This window comes from Typopeltis vanoorti, chromosome 1, assembly GCF_054136105.1.
Source record: "Typopeltis vanoorti isolate ZY-2024b chromosome 1, IOZ_Tvanoo_1.0, whole genome shotgun sequence".
NCBI classification, from domain to species: Eukaryota; Metazoa; Arthropoda; class Arachnida; order Uropygi; family Thelyphonidae; genus Typopeltis; species Typopeltis vanoorti.
Window position 1 is genome coordinate 113,558,728 of NC_143549.1, and position 25,682 is coordinate 113,584,409.

Sequence of the window (25,682 nt, forward strand, 5' to 3'; positions counted from 1 at the left end):
AAGTATTTGTATGGTTTTTATTCTTGGAACATTTGTGAAAATATTTACTATGTTCAGGCTTGCAGTTATATCAGTAGGAGCCTTTGATATTTTCTACTATGAAGTGTACTGTGTTCTTAACATAAGAGGATGCTTGCCTGATGTAAGATTTGAGTAGGTTTGCCTGATGTTTAGATGAAGAAGTTGAGAGTATCTTACATCAGCAGTTGGTCTCATTGGCAGGCTTTGTTCATGTATCTACCAGCAGTATACAGCAACCCACGAACCAGTAGCCAGCATAACAGCAAATGCACACTTTCCATTGTTTGAATGTTTTTAAATATTCTTCACTAGAAATGTTAACTGTTATTAGTTTACTTTATAGTTTTTTAATTCTAAGGATATTGTTTTTCTCTTTCATCAATTTTATATATATATTTTTTTTTACATAGTCTGGAAACCCTACTCCATAATAAATTTAGTTTAATCCTTTATCCAAGTGTAAGCAAACAAAGTTTGCGCCTGAAAATATCTTCAGGACTGAGGTAAGGTGGTGCAACACCAGGCAACTCCGAGCAAAGGTGGACCAAGCTCTCATCACTCCTTGTCTCAGTATCTCCCATAATGCAAAGCACATCTCCTTGTGGACATGTATACTGCTATGCATTAAGGGAAGGGCCACTACCCAGACCAGTTTTGACCTTTATTGAGGTCTCGTCAGTGGGAGGCAGATAAAAACGTGGAGATACTAAGGCAGAAGCATTAGGAGAGGTCATATTTACCTATACGAGTTGCCAACAGGTGTACCATCATATTATTGAATTACTCTGGATTTAGAGAAAGATGTTGGAAGTTTATTTTGCACTTGGTTAGACTATAATAAATTTAGTTTAATCCTTTATCCAAGTGTAAGCAAACAAAGTTTGTACCTGAAAATATTTTCAGGACTGAGGTAAGGTGGTGCAACTCCGAGCAAAGGTGGACCAAGCTCTCATTACTCCTTGTCTCAGTATCTCCCATAATGCAAAGCACATCTCCTTGCCGACATGTTTTGGTCCACCTTTGCTCAGAGTTGCCTGGTGTTGCACCACCTTACCTCAGTCCTGAAGATATTTTCAGGCACAAACTTTGTTTGCTTACACATGGATAAAGGATTAAACTAAATTTATTATAGTCTAACCAAGTGCAAAATAAACGTCCAACATCTTTCTCTAAATCCAGAGTAATTCAATAATAAGGTGGTACACCTGTTGCCAACTTGTATAGGTAAATATGACCTCTCCTATTGCTTCTGCCTTAGTATCTCCACGTTTGGATCTGCCTCCCACTGACGAGACCTCAACAAAGGTCGAAACCGGTCTGGATAGGGACCCTTCCCTTAATGCATAACAGTATACATGTCCGCAAGGAGATGTGCTTTGCATTATGGGAGATACTGAGACAAGGAGTGATGAGAGCTTGCTCCACCTTTGCCCGGAGTTTCCTTGTGTTGCACCACCTTACCTCAGTTTTGAAGATATTTTCAGGTGCAGACTTTGTTTGCATACACTTGGATAAAAGGTTAAACTAAATTTATTATAGTCTAACCAAGTGCAAAATAAACTTCCAACCCTACTTCAGGCCACCAACATGAGCATTACTAGGCATTATTTGATGAAAAAATGGATGTTCCTCCAGCATGAAAATGCCTTGCCATACAAGAACAGCTTGAGCACAAGAAAAAAAAAACATGAAATCAACGATTAAGCTTCTTCCTTATGCTTCAGCATGCAATACAGAATTGGCACTATCTGATTATTACTTGTTCCAATCAATGTCTCGCTTCCTTTTGGGATGTCACGTTGCCATTGTTGAGTAGGAGAGTTTTTCACTTTCATACACCAAACCTGGTATTATAAATTAAAGATGCCAAGAAATTATATTCTTGGTTTCATTCTTTATTCAATTGTAAACAAACAAAGACTTCTGCATGACTGCATTACTTGGTGTCACTTCTTGGTCTGGCTCCCACTGATGAGACCTCAATAAAGGTTGAAGCTGGTCTGGGTAGTGGCCCTTCCCATAATGCTTAGCATTATATATATCTGTAAGTGTATGTGCTTTGCATTATGGGATAATACTAAGGCATTTAATGTGAAGTCATTAGCATCCTTTCTTTTAGCATTGCACGGTGATCAGCATTCATTTTAGAAATTATGGACTTTACAACCGTGTTATAACATGGTTATTTTAATTTCCTGACGTTTCGACCTTAATATTAAGGTCATCATCTGGAGTATATACAAATATACAAGGACAAGCTGAGTTACATTTTACACAGTAAGCTAAAGAAACAATGATTTGATCACCGGTTATTCTACTGGCATGACCTCTAGTGAAAAGAAGAAAAAAAAAATACAGATAACATTACAGATTAATTAATTATTTAGAAACTACATCAAAGCTAAATTCTATTTAAGATAATATGAGAGAAACATTCTTTCTTATAGATAGTTTTTTTTTACAATGATGTCTTATTTTTAACATTACAATTGTTATATTAGATTTAGGATTCTGGATTATCTACAGTCCTGTTTATAGTTAACTCTTGGGGAGAAAGGTTCCTTGGGTAGAATATGTGCCTTCCATATGCTTGGGATTTTTAGTCCATCATTATTGCTCAGATTGGGGTGGTTGATAAGAATCTCACAGGCTTCCTTAAATTTGCGTTCATACCATGTTTTGGTGTGATGTAAACAACTGGTGCTTTTCCAGTCAATTCTATGTAAAGTGTTCAGGGCATGATCAGAAACATGATCAGAAAAATTTCTGATCATGCCCAGAACACTTTACATGTACAGTCAACCCTCCTATAATGCGATTAATTTGTACCGTGTTATAAGAAACTCAGATTTAACGTGCAAACCAGGTTAATTCGTGCCGCGTTATATGGAACCCGCGCTATAAGAAACTCAGAATTAGTATGAATCAGATCGATTCGTACCGCGTTATATGGGAACCGCGTTGAGTGAAGCTCAGAAGTAAGTAAAATCACTTGTTAATCAGTTTGATTCGTTCTGCGTTGTATGAAAATTGCATTCTCAGAGCGTCAAGTTACGGTGCATACGGTTGTAGAAAAAATTTTACAAACACAAAAGGCAAGATAATATGTTAAGTACAATAAAATTATCTTTATTGAATCGAAGAGTTCATAAAAGGAAATGATAAAAAAAATCAAACTAAACTAAACTAAAAAACTGTTTTCCAACAAAACCAAGAAAATTATGTAAAATTGCGTAACATAATTTCATGTGTATTGAACGCTTTTAACACTCATCCTCGCTTTCAAATATGAGTGGCCTAACTCTTCGTCTTTTAATGGGCCAAATGTCTTCCTCACTTGACAAATCTTCATGTTGATTTTCAATCGTAGTTTATTTTTCTAACTGTACTAAAACCTTTCTATATGGAGCTAAGCAGTTTCTTAACTCTTTTTTAAACTTTGCGCTGCGACATTATGCAAACCTGGGGTTAACAATTATTTTATTATTATTATATTACAACAAATAAAAAATATTACGTACAGTATTGTGTAATGTTGTCCAATTACGATAACACAAATTAAGCGAGCAAAAGGCACTTTATTGAACACTAATCGTGATATGTACGTCTGCACGGATTTACAGACAGTTTCCTACTAAGTTGCACTTAAAATTGATGACAAAGTGGGTGGTTGCAACAGCAAAAGTTCGGCAGCGCTATTGGATAAAAAAATTCATGCAAATACACAACAGCCAATCATACGGTCTATTTTAAGCTGTGAACAATCTCGCATCGTTTCTTCGCTTATAGGGGAATTCCCTGATAACTGAAATTGGAAAATGGTGATGTACCTTCACCAAAAAGAAGGGACTTCCCCGTTAATTTCAACTGTAAAAATTTTACACATAGATAAATTCATGCTATAGAGAATCTTCTTAAACCAATTAAGTTGAACGGAAACCGCGTTATAGGAGGGCTGTCGCAATTTTGGCTCCACGTTATATGGAACCGTGTTACTGCGTTGTAGGAGGGTTGACTGTAGTTTCTAAATAATTAATTAATTTGTAATTTTATATGTATTTTATTTTATATTTTTCTTTTCACTAGAGGTCATGCCAGTAGAATAATCAGTGATCAAATCATTGTTTCTTTAGCTTACTGTGTGAAATGTAACTCAGCTTGTCCTTGTATATTTGTATATACTTCAGATAATGACCTTAATATGAAGGTCGAAATGTCAGGAAATTAAAATAATTATTTGTAACACAGTTGTAAAGTCCATAATTGCTAAAATGTAGTCATTAGCCTCTATATAAAAGTAACTGAATTGTGAAGTAACTTCACGGGCAAACTTTGATTGCTTACACTTGGATAAAGGATTAAACTAAGAATATAATTTCTTGGCAACGCATATAAAGTAAATTAATTAAAGATAACTTTAATGAATCACTTCTATATTTCGACAATGTCACATTGTCATCTTCAGGAACATAAAGATATGGTATGTGCACTACAGGAACTAACAAAGCAAATGAGGAAGAAATTAAGACACTAATTTTGTTCCTAAAGTCCTAATGGTGCCTTAGGACTTAAGTGGTGGCTGGGGTACAGAAGTCTTGGTCAGAATAAATCGCCTGACGTTCCTAAAACGCTGCCGGGATAACAAAGTGATCCCCAACTGTGTCAAATTGAAGCACCGTTTCACTTCCGAGAAAGCTCTACGCATTTATAACCGCACTAGCTTCGCCCTGTTAAGAGAACAAATTACCGCGACGCGCGTTCTCCTTGCCGACGAAAACAAAAACGTACGGGCGCTAGAGGAAGAGCTTTCTAACACACTCGGCCTTGATCTATGGTCGATACTCCATGACATATCATGCACATCGGCAAGAAAGGAATTCGAAAAAATACGTAGTCGGCACGTAAAAAAATACGAAAACCTGACCAAGACTTCTGTACCCCAGCCACCACTTAACACAGTAGTCAACCTCTCGTCGGCAGTTTTAAAGCCTGAAGCACTCACCGCACTTTCACGTGGTCACAATTTCGCCCTAGCTCCAAAAAGGATTCCTGCTGAAGAAATCATGATTCAAATAGAGCGTGGAATTCGCAACCTGCCTATCCATATCGCCAACAACGTGAGACTGGATGTAGTCGGTGTTCTCACTAAAGCCAAACCTCCAAAATCCAACTTATCCAAAAACGAATATACAGCCCTACAAGAATTAAAAAACAACAAAAAATAGTAATCACCAAAGCTGATAAGGGAAGCGCCACTGTGGTACTCAATCAAAAAGACTACAAAGGTAAGCTAAATTCCTTAATACGAGACCGTACTACTTAGCTCCCCATTGAATATAATCCGACCAGCTCTCAGATTAGAACTATCCACAGACTCCTTAAGAAAGTCACTTCTTGGCCTGTGGAAGTCACCAACAAGCTTAAACCTTATAACTCTAGACCCCCCCGATTATATGGACTCCCAAAAATACATAAACAAAATGTGCCATTACGTCCCATAGTGGATGGCATTGATTCCCCCACATATAAATTAGCCAAACCTTTAGCCAAAACGCTCACACACTACACTGGCAACACACCATCACACATAAAAAACTCGGCCCACTTTAAAGCCAGTATAGAAAACCTCACACTCCAACACACTGACATAATGGTCAGTTTTGACGTCTCCTCCCTATTCACTAATGTCCCACTCAAAGAAACCCTTGAGCTCATCCAAGCCAAGTTTCCTCCCGATATCTCAGCCCTATTTCAGTTCACAATGAACTCAGGCTATTTCGTTTGGCAAGGAAAGTTCTACAAACAGATAGAGGGGACAGCCATGGGTTCACCACTTTCCCCACCCTTGGCCAATTTCTTTATGGAGACATTTGAAGAAAAAGCCTTAAACTCCGCCCCACAAAAACCCACTATTTGGCTTCGTTATGTGGATGATGTGTTTGCTATTTGGCCACATGGCTCAGACTCACTCCACTCCTTCCTAACACACTTAAACAACCAACATCCCAGAGTCCAGTTCACCTTAGAAAAAGAGGAAAACAACACCCTCCCCTTCCTAGACACTTTAATCACCTGCCAGCTTGATGGATCTTTGGTTTTCTCTGTTTACAGAAAACCCACCCACACTGGCAGATACATTCACCAGCAATCCCACCACCCCCCCTCACAACAATATGGGGTGATAAAAACACTATATAACAGGGCAAAATTAATCTGCTCAGATGACAAGGCCCTGACTATGGAACTAAACCACATCCTCAACACTTTCTTAGCCAATGGCTATAACCCCAAAAAAATCCAAAAAATACTAAAACCTGAAAACCACAACCCCCCTCAACAATAAAGACTACACCAAGTCTATCACTATCCCCTACATCCAGGGCACCTCTGAAAAAATAACTAATATCCTCAAGAAATATGACCTTACTTCCTGTTACAGACCATATAAAAAGTTGGCATCCCTTATCTGCTCTACCAAAGACCAACCACTTCCCCTAGACCTACCTGGTGTATACCAGGTCCCTTGCAGCTGCAAATTGTCCTACTTTGGCCAAACAGGCAGAACAACAAATATCAGGATTTCAGAACACCAAGACTACATCCGGTTTCACCAGTACAGCCGCTCTGGGCTGGCAGACCATGCCTTAGATACCCACCATAAAATTCGTTGGAAGAAGACAAAAATAATCCATCGCAGCAAGTTTAAATACGAAAGATTATTCAAAGAATCTTCAGCAGCTCTAAAAAACGTTCCTAACCTCAACAAATTTGGGTGCATGAAACTGCCCCAAATTTGGGAGACTTTCATTATGAGAACTTCAGCCCAACGGCCAAGACTACCAAATTAGCCCGCAAGACACCATTAGGACTTTAGGAACAAAATTAGTGTCTTAATTTCTTCCTCATTTGCTTTGTTAGTTCCTGTAGTGCACATACCATATCTTTATGTTCCTGAAGATGACAATGTGACATTGTCGAAATATAGAAGTGATTCATTAAAGTTATCTTTAATTAATTTACTTTATATGCGTTGTTAATTCCGTAAATTAATTACCAGTTATGTCTAACCAACGTATAAGTCTTACCACTAGAATTTCTTGGCATCTTTAAGTTATAGTATAATCAAGTGAAAAAGCTTCAACATCAAAACCTGGTATTATGTTGCAAGATCAGACAAGAGGGATCAAAATCATAAAACCTAATGGCAATTTTTTTATTTATTTTTTTGAGTTATGAGTTTTAAATATAATTTTATGACATTTTACTTTTGCACCTACATTGTATATTGCCATGATTTCTTTACTCTTTGGACTACCTCTTACACTGGACATTCAGAAGAGAAATTTCTCTGCATAGTGAGAGTTATATTCCAGGAATTTCCACTTCATGCAGTATTTTCACTCTGAATTTTTTTTATACTTTAAATATGTAAGAATTGCAGTGCAATTCTTACAAAATCTTTATCCAGTGTCTTTCCATATTTCAGGTTTCTGAGGACTTGTTTCTACCTGGTATTGAAATATACTTTATATTCTTCATGGATGCTTGTTACTGCTGTTCAATTACTGATTACTTCATTTAGTTACATTTTTTTCAAAATGAATTACTTTCATCTTTTAGAATATCTTTATCTACAATTTTTGTCATCTCTGCTTCACTTTGTGATGCTATTTTCTCCATGTTGTTTTTATAACAAATAAACAACATTTTATTAAAAAATGTAAATCACATTAAGTGGGAATATCATAGCTGTTAAATTTTTTATGAAGCATCTTAAGGTGATGCCAAAACAATTTTTACATATTTATTCTGCACAGTCAGTCTGAAAAAATGTCTTCTAACTTAGTTGCTCTTGTACATCACCTTTTTTCAAAAATTTTTCATCCATTGTGAAATCACTGGTTTAATGTGTAGTTTTTTGATGCAGTGAGTCTTTCCTCATACATCTTAAGCCATTTCTTCTGTTCACTTATTGCACACTGTGCTCTTTGCATCTCTTGGTTGTTTTGTTTTAATTTAAAATATGAAAGATAATATTGGTTCATCATGCATATTTCTCCTCTATGTGAAGAGATCTTCCAGTGATGGACTGGCCATTTTTATTCTTATTCTTTTTCTATGCTTTTCTTCCCATATTCATCATCACTGGGATCTAACTCCTTTCCCCCTCCCCCCATTTATTGATGCCATTCATTTGGTCTTAACTGAGTAATCCCCGTGGTCTGAGAACAGGGCCCAAGATTTGCTGTGGTGCTGGTATGGCATCCAGGATAGCCTTGGCACCACTCCCAAGCGAAGTCATAGCTTTCTAGATACTAGGTGCTCACATGTAATTCTGTGGTGAGTGAGGAGGTCTGGTGCTGAGTCAAACTCTCTTTAAGAATTAGTAATTTTTCATCCTCAAGTTTATCAGAGGGCCTGCAACAAGTTCCAACCTGGCGAGAAACCATTGAAACATTAACTGAAAACAAAATAAAGAAGCCGAAAACATCAGCGGCAACAAGAAACATACCAACCTGTTTAATATGACACTACTACTTTACTACACTCAAGAAAATGTAACCCTTCTTTATCCAGAAGAGTTTGGAAGGATTATCAGGATTTCCAAGATCTGTCTAGAAGCTCCATTCAGGGGATCTACTTATGGAAACTAAAGGTCAGACGCAACCAGTGCAACTCTTCTGTGCACCATCTGTTGGAGGAATGACAATGACAGTTATCCCCTCATAAAACTTTGAACTACTCTCAAGGTGGAATATCAGAGTGGTATCTCCTCAATGTTCCTGATGAGCAGATCTTCTATGAAATGAAAGACCGGGGGGGGGGGGGGTGATAGACATGAAGAGAATACCCATGTATAGGAATGGTCATGTGGATGGTCTACTCTCCTCAGATTTCCCCACCAATGCAGGTGTACCTCAGGTTTCTGTTCTTTCACCCACTTTCTTCCTCTTGTATATAAATGACCTATTCTATCCATTGCTTTGCCGATGATAGCACACTCCATTCCTTCCTTTCATTTGACAAACCTTTTAGTCCTCAAGTATTAGAATCCTCAAGATCTACCATGACCAGTGACCTGAACTCAGATCTCATAGCTATATTCCAGTGGGGCAATATACAAACTTCAATGCAACCAAAACTCAGTCCTGTCTGATCTCTCACATCCCTTCCCCTTACCTTCAGTAATACTGAGATATCCAAACATGATTGGATTCCTCTACTCAGACTGACCTGCACCTCTGATCTTTCCTGGCACAACCACATTTCAACTATAGCTTCCACAGCCACCAAAAAACTTGGTGTTCTTTTTCGCACAAGACACTACTTCACACTGCTAACTCTATACAAAGCCCAAATCTTCCCAGCCATGGAATATCGCTCCCATATTTGAGGTGGAGAACCAAATTCCTCTCTAAGATTGCTCAATTCAGTCCAGAGGATGGCAGTCCAGCTAATTAATGATCATTAATTAGCTGGACTCACATACCCACTTCAATCCCTCTCTCACAGACGTTCAGTTTTTGCCTTTGTCTCTTCTACAGATACTTTCATGGACAGTGCTCTGCTGAATTGGCACTGTCCACCTACTTGAGGCATGGTGACGATCCTGCATTACGTAATGTAGCTCTTCTTTATGAGGATAGGACAGGGGATGGACCTAGCCATGGAGGAGTCACAATTCTTGTGAGCAACCACACCCCCCTTCCAGCAAGTCCCACGTAATAAAAATGTAGAGGCAGTTACCATCTAACTCTCATTTGGATACCTTATAACAGTATGCTGCATCTGCTTATCTCCTGCTGCAGATATTTCTCAGGGTAACCTTGATGATGTCATTTTTCAGTTATCATCCTCTTTATTCTTAATGGGGGATTTAAACAGACACAGACTGTGGAGTAATTGCCGAACTAATATCAGAAGAACAGTCGTGGAGCATTTTTTTTGACAACACCCTCTTCCTCTTAAACACAGGAAACAACACCTTCCATATCCCTAACATTCATTGCCACAATAACTTATTTGGGGGCAGTCATTTTCTGTGATATCCACTTTTCACGAAAAATAATAGAACATTCAAGCAAGCTGACTGTCTCATTTTCTCCTCCCTGGCAGAATTTGATTCTGCGATGGTCAGCTCCTCTCCCATCATCAATGTAGTGAATCATATGATGACAAAAGCTGCTTACAACTGCAAATCTCAGAATACCTTAGTCAATTTTCATGTTGCCCTAAATCATGATGGAATGTGGATTGCACAGCGGCTAAGGAAGAAAGCTTGGGGTATCTTTTACAGATACCCCACAGCATCAAACTTCACTGCTTTCAAACATGCCCAAGTACGACGTTTCCATCAACAGAACCAAAAAATAATCCTGTATCCAATACGTCTTCTTCCATGTTATGCATCTTCTATAACAAAAGCAATCGGCAGTAAAGAAGTCTGAAGCACATTGCAGAAAGTGAAGGGCAGATGCACAATCCACCACCTCTTCATCCTTGAACATAATGAATCCACAGTTGCTCACCCAACAGCAGTTGCTATCACTTTCAGGGAGATATTTGTTAAAACATCATTAGTATCTTCTTATCCCCCCCCCCCCAAAATTCTTCCTTGTCCAAAAATTCAAAAATAATAAAACAACAAATTCTATTTTCATCAAGCAGTAGTGAAGAATATAACAGGCTGTTCACAGAGAGATAAAATGAAAGCTTCTTTGCTTAAACGTCACCCAACTACTGTTGAATTAGATAACATCTGTTATGAGATAATTAAACACCTGCCACCACCTGCCAAGGATCATCTACTGTACCTATTCAACAGAATATTTTGTAAGGATGTTTTTCCAGATACCTGCAAGGGGCAATAATTATTGCCTTTTCTAAGCCAGAGAAGGATTCAAAATGCTCAATAAAGTATCAACCAATTGCTCTGACCATTTGCTTTTGGTTCTGGAAAAATCTGACTTTCTTAAATATCATTCAACAACTGATCTAGTCTGACTTGAAGCATCCATTGAGATGCCTTCCTAAAATGCAAGCATTTTATATCGGTTTTCTTTGATATGGAAAGAGCATATGACACTGGTTGGAGATTCTGAATTCTGAAGGACCTACACAGCTTTGGTCTCAGAGGAAATTCTCCTCTCTCCATCAAAAACTTTTTATCCAACCAAATTTTCCAAGTCGAAGTAGGAACCACTGTCTTCTATCCCTATACCCAAGAGGATGGAGTTCCACAAGGTTCTGTTTTATGTGTTGCACTTTTTGCAGTCATGGTTAACTCAATAAATGAACAACTTCTTCAACCATAAGTGACACCCTCTAAGTGGATTACTTTACTCCCTGCTGTCCTTCATGTAATATGAATGTCATAGAAAGACAGCTGTAGCAAGCTATCGATCAGCTTTTAAAATAGGCACTTGCAAATAAATGAGTTCAGATTTTCACAGCAGAAGACTGTCTGTATGCACTTTTGCCTCAGGCCTGGTCTTCATCCTGACCAGAACTCAGACTAGGACAGACATTAATTCCAGTTGAAACTAGAAGCCAAGTTCTTGGAACTCATATTTGATATCAAATGGTTTCCTCCCTCACATATGCTGGTTGTGAGGTGAGTGCCATAAAGTAATGAAATTCTTTCACACTTGTCTTTCACTTCTTGAGGTGATTCTTTGCTTCAGTTGTAAGTGCACTGATTACATCAAAACTTGATTATGGGTCCCTAGTCTGTGTCTCTTCCAGAGATAGTACCCTGCAATAATTGGACCGTATCCACTATCAAGCCATAAGAACTGCAACTAGAGCATTTCGAACTTCACCAATCCCTAGTCTGTACATCAAGACATATGAACCGCCTTTGTCACTTTGACATCAAGGGCCGTCTCTATTATATGCAGTGAAAATAAAATCCCTGCTAGACTATCCTATGTGGCCAATTATTTTTTTGTTCGTGGTGAGAGAATCTGTACAGCCTACCAGACGGTCATGTGACTGTTTGGTTTGTGAACAGAAGCCCTCTTACAAGCTTTAAATGTTGGAGTCAGACAACCTAGCACAAATATCATCAAACATACTGCTTTGGCATTCATATATACCACCATGCAGCTTTTCTTTCTGTTGGCTACCGAAATATTTCACCTATCCTGTTATCTACCAGCAGTTGAGCACATACAAAGGAATACTCCGATTTTGTACCTGTCTGTGCAGATGGTTATCAGAGGATCTAGTTAGATCTTTTGCTGTTTTTCCAGACGGTGTAATATCTGCTTAGATCCCAGTGGTATGTAACACTGCTGAGCTGTAATGCAATAGAGCTTGCTTTGAATTTTCTGAAGTTCTCTACAGGCAGTAAGATGTCTAGAGCTACAGAAACATCCAAGGCTCTCAAATCCAACTGTCCTCTTTCAGTTATGGAAGCTACATTTGGATGTGCACTTCAGTGTCCTCCCCAGAAATGTTTACCAGCTGGGTGGAATGAAACATTAGCCAGGCATACAAAATTTTGAATGAATTAAGAAAGACCCTTTTTCATAACAAATTAAAATAGTAATTTTATTATAAATTACTTCAAACAAGGATAAGGATAATATTTTATATAGTAATTATAACAAAAACAAGACTAGGATTTTTCTTATTTTCTCATTAAGTAATGAAAAACCTTGTAATGCTCACAGCTTAAAATTTTATACATTAATTCTTCTCTTCTTCTTAGAAGCCCAGTTGTCAGCAGCTTTTTCATAATTTAAAATCTGTTGGATCTGGTCCCTCCCGTGAAATCAGCATCAGATTATTTAGAGTGTTCTGACTGATGCGATTCCTCATACAGATTTTTTATCCTTTTTAATGCAGAGAAACCCCTTTCGCATTCAGCTGTGCCCACAGGTATGGCCAGTCCAACAGCAGCTAGTTTTGCTAAATTTGGAAAAGACTATTTGAGCTCAGATGTTGTTGCTAATTTCAGCAGTATTTGTCTTGGATCTAGATTTTTGTATGACTGTCCTATGGCCTGCAATGCAAGAAATTGAGTTGGTCTCAAGAGTATCGAGACTCTCCGGTTCAATTTCTCATCACTATTAATTTAAAAATGTCTTAAATTATTTTTCCATTCTTTCTCATTATTTAGCCATGTCAATTCACAACATTAATTAGCTGGGCAGTTTGCCCATTCAAAAGGTCCTGGGGAGAACATAGCACTTCTATTGGATTCCAATCCACATTCGGATTAAGGGAAATCAGGCTGTATCTAGGTTATCTCATTTCTCAAGCTTTCATCATCTGCCTGTCTCATATACTGATTACTGGCAGATCATCAGATACACAAACTTTTAATCCCAGTGGCGCACTAATCATGGAATAGAGAGAGACCAATAATAAGCTTCATCAAATCAAGCCCGAAATCTAATTGTGGCAGTCTAGTCTACACAGAGACCATAAAGAGGAAGTTGTTCTTGCTCGGCTCCACATAGGTTATAGTCACTTTCACACTCGTTCCTATTGAGAAGTGTCTGTGTGTGAATTGTGGTCATGAAAGATAAGTGGTACCAGACCACTTATCATTCATGTTTTAAGCAACTACCCTCATTTTGTCAATGAGTACAGTCACTTTTAGCTACAATCATAATCTGTGTGAGTCCTATATATACAAGCAGATTTTATTAGATTCATCAAGTGTTACCCCCATTTTTAAATTTTTACAGAATATCAAGTTAGTATATATACTAACCTGATTAGTGTATATATATACACACACCTGGTTTTTATGAATTTTTCTACACTTATTTTTATACTTTTTTTTACATTAGTTTCTACATTTGTTTTTGCATAATGATCCTTTTTTATAAACTGATTTTTATACCTATTTATTCCATTTATTTATTACCTTATATACACAAACAATCATTCTTTATATTTACAGTTTGACCCTTGAACAACATAGGTTTGAACTGTACAGGTCCACTTATATGCTGAATTTTTTCAATAAATACATTGGAAAATTTTTTGGAGATTTGCAGCAATTTGAAAAAAAAACTCGCAGATGAACTGCATAGCCTAGAAATATCAAAAAAATTAAATAAAAGTTAGGTATGCCATGAATACATAAAATATATGTAGATACTAGTTTCTTTTATCATTTACTGCCATAAAATATACACAAATCAAGTGGATATTAAATCCAGCATTATTTCGAAGCCGAAAGCAGAAATTATGAAAGTTTTATAAGAAATTTGACCAAAGAGCTTACGTGAATGCACTTGCCAGAATATTCGAGTTGTCCGAGCATGGACTTTATAGAAAACATGATCGCTTGCCCAAGCATCCATATATATTCGCCCTTCTATTGGTCCATTTTGATAAGATTTCACTGGCCTGACAGCTGTTTCAAACTGGTTGGTTCTCCTCAGAGACCAGGCAGAAACCTTAACAGAACAAAAACTTTCACTACTAAGGAACTTGAAGTGTCAGAGAGGTGTATTTTTCGTAAGTGAACTCTCGATTGGTGCGTAAAATATTTACTAAAATAAAGAGCCTAAAAGCTTCATTTTGGCGATGCAAAATTATATAAATCAAGTGGATATTAAATCCATCATTATTTCAAAGCCGAATAAAGAAACTACGCAAGTTCTTCTGTACGAAATTTGACCAGAGAGGTTACGTGAATACACTTGCCAGCATTTACAAGGTGCCCTAGCGCAGACCCTCTTAAGGTTTCTGCCTGGTCTCTGAGGAGAACCAACCAGTTCAAAACAGCTGTTAAGCCACTTAAACCTTATCAAAATGGACCAGTAGAAGGTGAATATATGATGCTTGGGCAAGCGATCATGTTTTCTATAAGGTCCACTCTAGGGTAACTCGTAAATGCCGGCAAGTGTATTCACGTAAGCTCTCTGGTCAAATTTCGTACGAAACTTTCATAGTTTCTTCATTCAGCTTTGAATTAATGCTGGATTTAATGATTTATGAGGGTGGCTTAACAATGAAAAAACGAATTTATAATTTCAATTTATAAAACGAATTTATAATTTCAAAATTATTTTTATTTTTCAACATAATCTCCCTTAAGATTAATACATTTATTCCAGCGATGCTCCAGTGCCATTATCCCATCCCTGTAGTGGTTCTCAGTAAGATCTGCAAAATACCTCTCTGCAGCTGCAATCACCTCTTGATTCAAAGAAAAATGCTAACCAGCAAGGAAGAGTTTTATTTTTGGGAAGAGATAGAAGTCAGAGGGAGCCAAATCTGGGGAATATGGTGGATGTTCCAACAATTCATAGTGCAGATCCCTTAATTTTTCCATTGCCAAAACATTTTTTTTGTGGGCAGGTGCATTGCCTTGATGAAAGATAATTTTTTTCTTCAGCAAATCGGGTCTTTTCTCACAAATTTTTTCATCTAGTCTGGTTAAAAGATTGGAATGATATTCCCCAGTTATTGTTTTACCCTTTTCAAGATAATTAATAAAAAAATGCCTTTAGTATCCCAAAACACTGATGCCATGACTTTTCCTGCTGATGGAACTGACTTTATCTTCTTTGGCACTGAACAACTGGTTTCTGTCCACTGTTTTGACTGCTGTTTGGATTCTGATGTTTAATGGTGAATCCAAGTCCCATCCATAGTAATAAATCAAAGCACAAAATCAGTTTTATTCTTGTTAAAAAGCTCCGAGCACTGTTCAGAGATTTTCATGTGAGTGCATTTTTGATCTGCTGTGAGCAAGCACGGCATCCATCTTGCGCAAAGCTTTTTCATATGCAATTCTTCATGCAAAATATATCCTGTATGTTCTTTTGAAATGCCTATAGTCTCAGCAATTTCATTTACTTTGACTCGCCGGCCACCCAGTACTGTATTGTGCACTTGATCAATGATTTCTGGTGTTGTTACACTTTTTTGGACGTCTTCACGTGGATCATCTTCAAGGCTGGTACGGCCACTTTTAAATTCTGCAGCCCATTTCTTAATTGTCGGAAACAAAGGAGAAGAGGGCCCATAAATTTTTATGAACTTCAAATGAATTTCTTTTGGTGTTAAACCTTCCTTTACAAAGAATTTTATAACTGCACGGTACTCAATTTTATCCTTTTCAAGGGATACAGACAACACTTTTGCTTCAGACAGTTGTGTAAAACAAACTACTTGATAGAATGACTTGTAATTTCACATGGATGCTTGTGACAGATGTACCAACTTAAAAAAAAATTAATCTTGTCGATAGTGTTGTCATCTATGGTCGAGGCCTAGAACTTTTTAGAAGACCCTCGTATATAATTTTGCATCACTGAAATGAAGCCTTTTGGATCTTTATTTTAGTAAATATACACAAATCTATTATAAAAAGTTAAAATTTAGCAAAACTTATGCACAAAAACACTTACGGACCGTACTCGACACCATTTGCAGTCGAGAGAAATGTAAACAAATGTAAAGATGCAGTATTAAATCATAACTGCATAAAATTAGCTGTTATTAATTAATTAGCTAGTTTAATTAAATTATGATTAATTAGCATAAAAATAAAAATTTTATAACGATTCATTCATTAGTGTATAGGCTAAGCTACCATGAAACAATTGTATCTAATACACTACCATAAAGCAATCATATTCCTGTTTTTTCATTATCGACGCATGAATCGTTATGCCTGTAAATAACTATGAATCACTTTTTTACATTATCTTTTCATTTTTAATGTCTAGTGTTAGTAATACTTATAACATCTACAGTGTTTTGTATCGTATAAGACAGTGTGATAGATACTGACAGATAGACAATTCATCTTGTAAACAGATGATGTAAACTTATGGTATTGATAAATACAGTACAGAACTGTAAATGTATTTTCTCTTCCTTACTTTATTGTAAGAATACAGTATATAATACATATAACATACAAAATATGTGTTAATTGACTGTTTTCGTTATTGGTAGGGCTTCCAGTCAAAAGTAGACTAATACACCAACAGAGACTATTAATAGTCATTATATAAGGGAGTCAAAAGTGATATGCAGATTTTTGACTGCACAAGGGGTAGTGCCCCTAACCCTGCATTGTTCAAGGGTCACGTGTATTTGCAAGAATATGTATGTTTATTTTAAAAAATTTAAACTTTGTCCTTTGAAATTTTTTTTTTTACATTTAATGAAAGCATTTTTTTTTCTCTCTCTTCTTTCTTAGATCCAGCCACGTCTGCAGACTATGGGCAATGAATTCCAAGATATTCTTTTGGCATTTAAAGAAACATCTGCTTTAGTGGATGTTGTGCAGCGGCTAGTTAAAATACATGAATATTTAATTGCTTCAGAAGAAGCTGATGTAAATAAAAATTATTTGCTTGCTGCTCAGAATTTATTAAAAGTTGAAACTCTTTTGCCTGAGATGAAACGGGACTATGAAAAAGAACTAGAAATTCTCTCTGCATTTAAAATGGAACTAGTAATAAACAAAGAGAAGCTGATATATGAATTAAAAGAAATTTGGAATCATCATGTTATATGGAATTCTCAAGAAGAAGATCAAAGTTTTAAAGTGAATTTAAAATTTGTGTTTGAACCTGAAAAACAAGAAGAATTTATTAGCTTTATTCAAGCATTACAACTCTTAGGACAGTTGAAAGAAATTGAGAAAGCTTTTGGTAGAAGTTTAATGACTCTCATTTTGAAACCTACAATTCTGAATAAAACAGAAGTGAAAACAAACATTTCTCCTGACATAACTCTTGAACTTATAAGTAAAAAAATAGAACAGACAGAGACTTCACAAGTTTTTGACAATTTGTGTGTAATTTTTCAGTTTTTACATAAAAATTTCTTTTATCTCCCTTTGTCTGTTAATACAGAAGCAGAAAATGGTGATGACAAACCTAAACAAACATTAATGTCTCTTCTTGGAAGTTTAGTATCACAGGAATTTTGTGAAATGCTAATTAAAGACTGCTTACAATGTGCAATACCAAGTAATAGCAAGCATCTTGTAAAATATTATGACATTATAGACAGAGCTAAAAATTTGCAAAACATGCTACTAGAAATAGGTTTCTTGTCATCTAATGAAACTTCCCTTCGAGAATTTACTTTCAGCACAGACAGCTTGTTTGCAAATAAAATGTGCCAGGTATGTGGCATGTCTTACTTTTAATTTGTTAACATTGACTTGATATGGTTTTTAAAATAATGCTCTTTTATATGGCATTTCACCTCTTAATAAATGTCTTTCTGAGAAACAAACAGTTTTTCATACACCACAGTAAAAAACAGAATGGAGGATTTACTTGAAGTAAATAATTTTCTTAATGACATATGGTGGGTGGGTGGGGGGGGATCTCCCTATAACAGTACGAAGAGGAGAGGAGAAAGAGAGGGAATATCCCTAAAGACATAACATGGGAGTGAGAAAACATCCCGAAGATTTTCTCTGGTATGCCAAAGAGTACTTTTTTACCATATAATAAATGATGATAATAACTATATTGCCTTTGATAATATGGTTGTTGTTATTTTTATTATTATCATTTATCATATAGTAACATAAAAACCATTTTTCAAAGATAATACAGTTTGTATTTTATTTCTTAGTGCTTTTATGTATTGTTTGTTGTTTATTTTTGGATTATCATCTGACAAAAAAAAAAGATAAGTGCAGTAGTGGTTTTTATTTGAAAATGTTATGTTGAAAATATAGCATAGACCAGTTAGTATCTCCCAAGTGGTGATTTAAGGTTTTGGAAAAATTAGTTATTACTTAAGGGCAGAATTCAGGAACAAATGGTTGGAAAGAAATGTGGTACTCTGTGGGAAACAACATGGTTGTGAAGAGGGGGGGAGGTCCTTGTCTTAGTAATATAATATACAGGTAGCCCTCGTACAATGCAGTTTTGATATAACGTGGTCTACAAATTGTAGCAACCCTTGTTCAACTCGGTACTTATATAATGCGGTTTCGATAAAAACATGGTCTACAAATTGTAGTAACCCTTTATCTTTTCATATATTTTTCATCCTGTGAATTAAAAATCAAATTTTATCTTCATTAAATTTGTTTCTGTCCCTATCGGGCATGTAGTTATAAGTAGCGAATTTATATTAGGGGGAATACCCTTTAGCACACATGTATGTCAATTGTTTACTGTATAAAGTGTTTATTGTTGAAAATTGTCTTTGTTTTCTGCCAGGAAAGCGCATTAAAATTCATAAGTGTGTTAATCTCAAGCTGAGCACTTTATCTTCTGGTGAGTCACATACAATATGTAATGCTTTTTTTATGTAAAAATTTTATTTTTATAGTAATGGCTACTGCTTTTGCGATATGGTTGAAAACGAAATTAGTGAATTAATTGAAGAGGAAATAAATTTAAATGAGGAGAAACTGGTACAGTTAATAGATGACGTTGAACCAAAAGGCAGGGAAAGTTCCACCGAAAATTCTGATTGTGATGAATCCATTAAAGAATTCAGTTTAAAGAAATTAGCAGAATGATTGGACTTAGCAAGAAAGTTAAGAAGTTATTTTATGGATAATGATCCCTCAAAAGGAGCACTCCGGAAAATTCACGAGACAATTGGATATTTGTTTAGCTCCATATTATGAACTTAATTAAAAATTGCAGCATAGTGGTAAGCAAGGTCTCATTACTGACTTTTTTTTTTGATAACTAAACCAGCTGAAGTATGCATTGAGAATTATACAAATGATGTCCAAGAGATTTCAAGTGATGACGATGTCCAGCCACTCGTAAGTAAAAAACATCTACGAAATGTTCATTTTGAAGATGGTGATGATGATTAAATTTTATTTTATTTTATTTATTCACTTTATTTTATTTTATTCACTTTATTTTATTTTGCCTAAAACATTTATGCATTATGTGCAATGAAGTTTAGGTACAATTTGTATTTTTATAAGTTTATACTATGTATTTTGTTTCATAGTTTATATGTTTTCTTAACTTATATGAATTACCTGAATTAAATAAAAATATTTTTTGTTGGATATGTCATTGTTGTTTATATAATTTAAAAAAAAAACAATTTCGGAACATAACTCTACTTTTTCTGTGTGATCTGACTCTCGCATAACGCGATTTATATAACTCAGCATTTCTGTGGAACCTAACATTCGTGTTATACGAGGGTTACCTGTACTCATCTTCAATAATAAATGGGCAACTGAGTTGAATGAAGAAAGTGGTTACACCCTGATATTGTAAGCCTTTGCAAAAGCATTTGACAAGATACTGCATGAAACAGCATTACGTAAGTTGGAGAAAATGGGAATATGCATCAAGCTGGTGATATGCATAAAGAGGTGGCTGATGGACAGATGTCAGAGAGTAGTATGGGGTGGAGTTCATTGGAAGAGAAGGTGCATGAACAATGATGCACACATGGCTCTGCACATTGATCCTGTTGTTCAGTTGTACATTAATGATATTGGAAATGAGAGTATTGCTCTTCCTAATTTAGCATCATCAGTATGCTAATGATGCTAAACTGGGGAGAGCAATACTATATAATAAATAAAAGTGATGTGCAGATCCTGCAGGATTATTTAAATAGATTGCCTGTTTTGGAAAAGGATAATAGCTGCAAATTCAGTGTCAAAATGTAATATTATGCACTTTGGAATGAAAAAACTACATCCTATTACATAGATGGCAGGACCATAAGAAAATATTTGGGTCCAGAGAATTAAGGTAATGGTGGACAGAGAGTTGAAGTTCAGAGACATATTGAAAAGTAAGCAAAATAGTCCAGTGGATGATAATTAAGTTATTAGGATTTGATATGACCACATCTGGACTCTTGTGCACTAATTTGTTGGCCTGGGTTTCTTATGGATGTGCAAGCAGTGGTGGTGGGTGACCAGAATGGCGACTGATTTATGGAGTTTCTCCATGTGAAGATATACTGAAGATTTGTGAGTTACAAACTTTAGCTAATTGGCAGAAAAAGGTGATTGACAGACTGGAACTTACTGTTCCAGTTCTGTATTTTTCAATACAGAACTGGAACTGTAAGGACTAGGTATTTTTCTTAGAGGCTATTGAATGAGTGGAATGGGTTGACAGAGGTGGTTGAGCATGCATTTTAAGTCAAGTTTAAGAAGTATCAGAATCATCCCCAATTATAACAGAGAATGCTGATTATCCTATATTTAGAGAAGTAGTAGAAAACAGTCATCTTTAAATCAAATTCAGGAAAAAAACAGAAGGAATTGGTGATATTAGATCAAAACTACTTAAAGAAGTTAGGGGGAGAACCTATTGTCAATGCACTCCACAAAATTTGGCAGCAGGTGTGGAACAGACTGGCATATACATAGTTATCTAAGCATTCAAAAAAAAAAAGAAAAAAGAAACAGCAAAAAAGTGCAATAATTTTAGGACAGTTAGCCTAATATTAACAATATTAGGCTAATCACAAGTCCTGTGATATTGGAGTGATGGTAGGAGGAAGAATAAACCATCTAAAGTTTGCTGATGATATCGATCTCCTAGAAGAAAATAAATCAGACTCAGGAAATCACCACAAAATTAGCTTCTACTCTTATAAAAATATGGCTAAATCATAAGTACCCAATACAGATCACAATATGATCCATATATGATTTTTTTTGTATGTTTTGTTAGTTCTAATTTAGTACCCATTATCTCCAAAACTTCATTTCTCTTCTGAATCTATGAGGTCTTCAATGTTCTTCTGTATGTCCCCATCTCAAAAGCATCAATTCTTCTACCATCTTCCTTGTTTATTGCCCATGTTTTTACTCTGTAGAAAAAAAAGTATTCCAAATAAAGCATTTAATCATTCTTAATCTAGCTGTTTTGCTTATTTCTCATGATGTCATTATATTCTTCATTCTGTTAAAGGCTGATTTTACAATTTCTATTCTTCTCCTAATTCATTTGCATTTTCCATTCGCTAATTGAATGGCCTAAATAAGTGTAACATTCAACTTGATCTATAATTTTGTTTTTCTACTTTAATTTGTAACTTTTGGATCTATTTTTTTTCTGCTATCATACTTTTAGTTTTTTTGGAATTTAACATAAGGCCATATTTTTTACTCTGTGTATTTATTCTATTAATTTATGAATTCCTCTTTCTTAGCAATCAGTACAGTATTATCTGCATAATGAAGATTATTTATATTTTTTCCTACTATTTTTATTCCCTCCGGTTCTTCCTTACTCTCAAATATTTTTCACTGTATAGATTGAACTGAAAAAGAGGAGAAAGCACACATCCCAGGCTAACACCTTTGTGTATTTGGAAAGTTTGTGACAAGTCATTGTTGATTTTTATGATTGCAGTTTGGTTCCAGTATTATTATTATTATTATGTGACACCTCCAAGTAATCCAAAGACTCATCGAAGGAGAGCATCCTCTGTCTCCACCACTCAATCCACCATCTATAGCAAACCACATCATCTACAGCAATGCCATCTACTACCCACCACCACCAACAATACTGGTATTTTCACAGACAAACACAAAATCCATGACCATGGCGGGATTCAAACCCACAGCCTTTTGGCTGGAGAGTGAATGTGCTAACCACTTATCCAACCAGGCTTGCAGTAAGATATATATGGAAGATATCAATCAGTCAATCAATCAAAATTGTTACAGCAAGATAGAATCATAGAACTACATCAAAGTAAACTTACAAATCATACAAAGAAAATAAACTAAGATACAGATATAGAAAATTAATGGCAAAACATTAAACAAATAGTAAAAACAAGCAGCATATGAAGCCATAGGAAAACAAAACTGCCAAGAAAAAGGAAAGCACTCAGAACCTGGAACCCAGAAATACAGGGTGGGCCAAAAGTCACGAAGGGGTTTCAGTATTTAATAACTCCTTTATTTTTTGTTTTAAATTTACAATACCATAGCATCATGTACAGTATATATAGGAAATAAATTTACACTAGGTGTGAAAAATCAAATCTTGTAAATGGCATCCATTTTCAGCTTTGCACAAACGTGCCTTTTCTAAGGCGTTTTTCATGATACCTCTTAGTGTTTCAGGTTCCAGTGCTCTGATTTCGACCTGAATATTGTTCTTCAGCTGTTGGAGTGTGTGAGGTTTGTTAACATAAACTTTCTCTTTGAGATACCCCCATAGGAAGAAATCAGGAGTCATCAGATCTGGAGAACGTGATGGCCAGCTTATATCGCAACCACGGGAAATTATACTTCCCTCAAAAATTTGCCTGAGCAGTTGGATTGTGGCCCTTTGCTGTTTGAGCTGTCACTCTGTCTTGTTGAAACCACGTCATGTTTCTCTTGAACTGCTGGGAGTAAGAAATTTTCGATCATAGACTGATATTCATCTCCTGTAACATTGACAGTGTTTCCAACATGTCTACGAAAAAGTAAGGTCCGATCACTTCTTCCGACAGCAGACCATACACTTAAGGGAGTGCAATTCTCTTTGGTGAATTGCCCTAGGATTTTCCAAACACCCCCACATCCTGCAGTTTTGTTTGTTAATGAAGCCATTCAAATGAAAATGTGCTTCACCTGACATTATCAGCTTGTGGATAAATTCAGGATCTTTCCTTGCTAATTCTTGAAATCTGTGGGCATAATCTGATGGCTTCAGCTGTTGCACCAACTGGATTTTACATGGAAACAGGTTCAAGGTTTTCAGAATACACCAGAGTGATGTCTGAGAGACTCCAACCGCTCCAGACCACCTTCGAGTTTATGTGCTCTGGTCTTCTGCAACACTCTCCCTTACACGCTCAACTGTGGCTTTGTTCCTAACCAAGCATGGTCTGCCTGTTCATGGAAGGTTGTTTACCGAACTGTGTTCCTCAAAACAACCATTCAAACATCTAATCATTGATTCGCCTGGAGAATCTCTCATGCTGTAACGGTGATGAAATGCTCGTTGGGTCAGAATTATTGATCCTTGGTTTCAATAGTAAAATTTCACAATTTTTGTTCGCTGTTCGGTCGTGAATTTTTCCATTGTTAATCTCCAAGGTCTTCTTTATAAAATCTGTAAATGAAAATAAAATAAAATAAATAAGTTATTAAAACTTTAGACCCTTTCGTGATTTTTGGCCCACCCTGTAGAATCTTTAATAAGAAAGAAAATAGAAACTTACCTTAAATGGTTAAACGACAGAACCATAGGAAATGAAATAGAATATAAAAGAATCAGAGCAATAACAAGAAGAGAAACCAGGAAAATCAGAAGACGACTGGGAAAAATTTGTATCAAGATTAGAGCATGACATAAATGGATCTCAACTAAAGAGCTATAAAATCATTAAAAAAATGACTCAAGAAACAAAGGATAATCTACAATTAGATGCTTCCCCCCCCCATAAGAATGGACCAGTCATTACACCCAGCTCCTAAACAATAATAATCAAATTGAAATAAAATAAGTAAGTCAAGAAAAAATGAAGAACCAACACAGTTTAATGATCTAAAGAAAATATTGGAAAAACTAAAAATTTGAAAAGCTACAGGAAAAGATGGAATAAATTCAGAACTAAACAAATACAGCTCTGAACCATTTAAATTATGATGAATTAAATTCCTAAACAGAATATGGGAAGAAGGAAACAGCCCACAAGAATGGAAGACAGCAATAGTTGTAAACATATTCAAAAAAAAGAAACAGAAAGGATTGTGGAAACTACAGAGGAATATCCTTATTAAATTTATTAAATACATGCTATAAAATATATCTAGATATAATTAAAAGTAAATTAACACTATTGGCCTAGGAAATTATTGGAGAAGAACAATGCCGCTTTAGGAAATGAAGATCCTGCACATTTCCCACATTTACACTCAAATTATAGAAAAAAGAATAGAAATTCTAGATAAAGAAAATGGCCTTCCTGGATTATGAGAAAGCATATGATCAAATCAACAGAACAAAATTAATCAGTATACTGTGTGAATTGAAAGCTCCACCTCAAACCACAAAAGCAATATCAAATATAATGGAGAAAGCAGTATTAAAATTAATAATGAAATAACTGAAAAAATTAAAACCAATAGAGGTCTCATTCAAGGAAGTAGATTATCTCCAATACTTTTCAATATATATATATATGGAAAAAATTTCAAGAGAGTGGAGCTAAAACAAAATCATAGGAAAGAAAGAATTAACCAGCCTTTTGTTTTTTTGCTGAAATTATTTTTGCTGAAAATGAAGACCAATTACAGAAAAATCTACACTTATTGAACAAAACAACAGAACAGTATGGCATGACAATCTCAATAAATAAAACGAAATTAATAGTATTTCAAGGTAAAGAAATTAAAAGATGCAAACTAGTCATCCACAACAAAGTAATAGAACAAGTGAACAAATTTAAATACCTAGGAAATTACATAAGCCCCCCAATGGAGAAATCGGCATTGCATATAAAAAGCAAAAATTCCTAGCAGTCATTGGAACTTTGAACAGACACTTCAGTAAACAGATGTCTAGAACAACCTAAATAAAACTATATAAAATAATAGCCAAACCAATTCTGAAATATGGCAGTGAAACATGGACTTGGGGAGAACGAGATGAAAGACAAGTGGAAGCTGCAGAAATGAAGTTCCTAAGACCGATCACAGGCTATAAAAGAATAGACAAGATAAGAAACGAAGAAATAAGAAAACAGTTATT

At 35.7% G+C, this 25,682-nt stretch overlaps 1 protein-coding gene across 4 annotated transcripts in view; it reads left to right on the forward strand.

The window, feature by feature from the left end:
- Zw10 (Zeste-white 10 kinetochore protein) overlaps positions 1-25,682 on the forward strand; it is a 215,599-nt gene that overhangs the window by 57,442 nt on the left and 132,475 nt on the right. For all 4 annotated transcript variants that reach the window (XM_090392861.1, XM_090392885.1, XM_090392868.1 and 1 more), the window contains one exon: positions 17,204-18,139. In XM_090392861.1, coding sequence (XP_090248987.1) covers positions 17,204-18,139 — 936 coding nt within the window. The remainder of the gene's footprint in view (positions 1-17,203; positions 18,140-25,682) is intronic.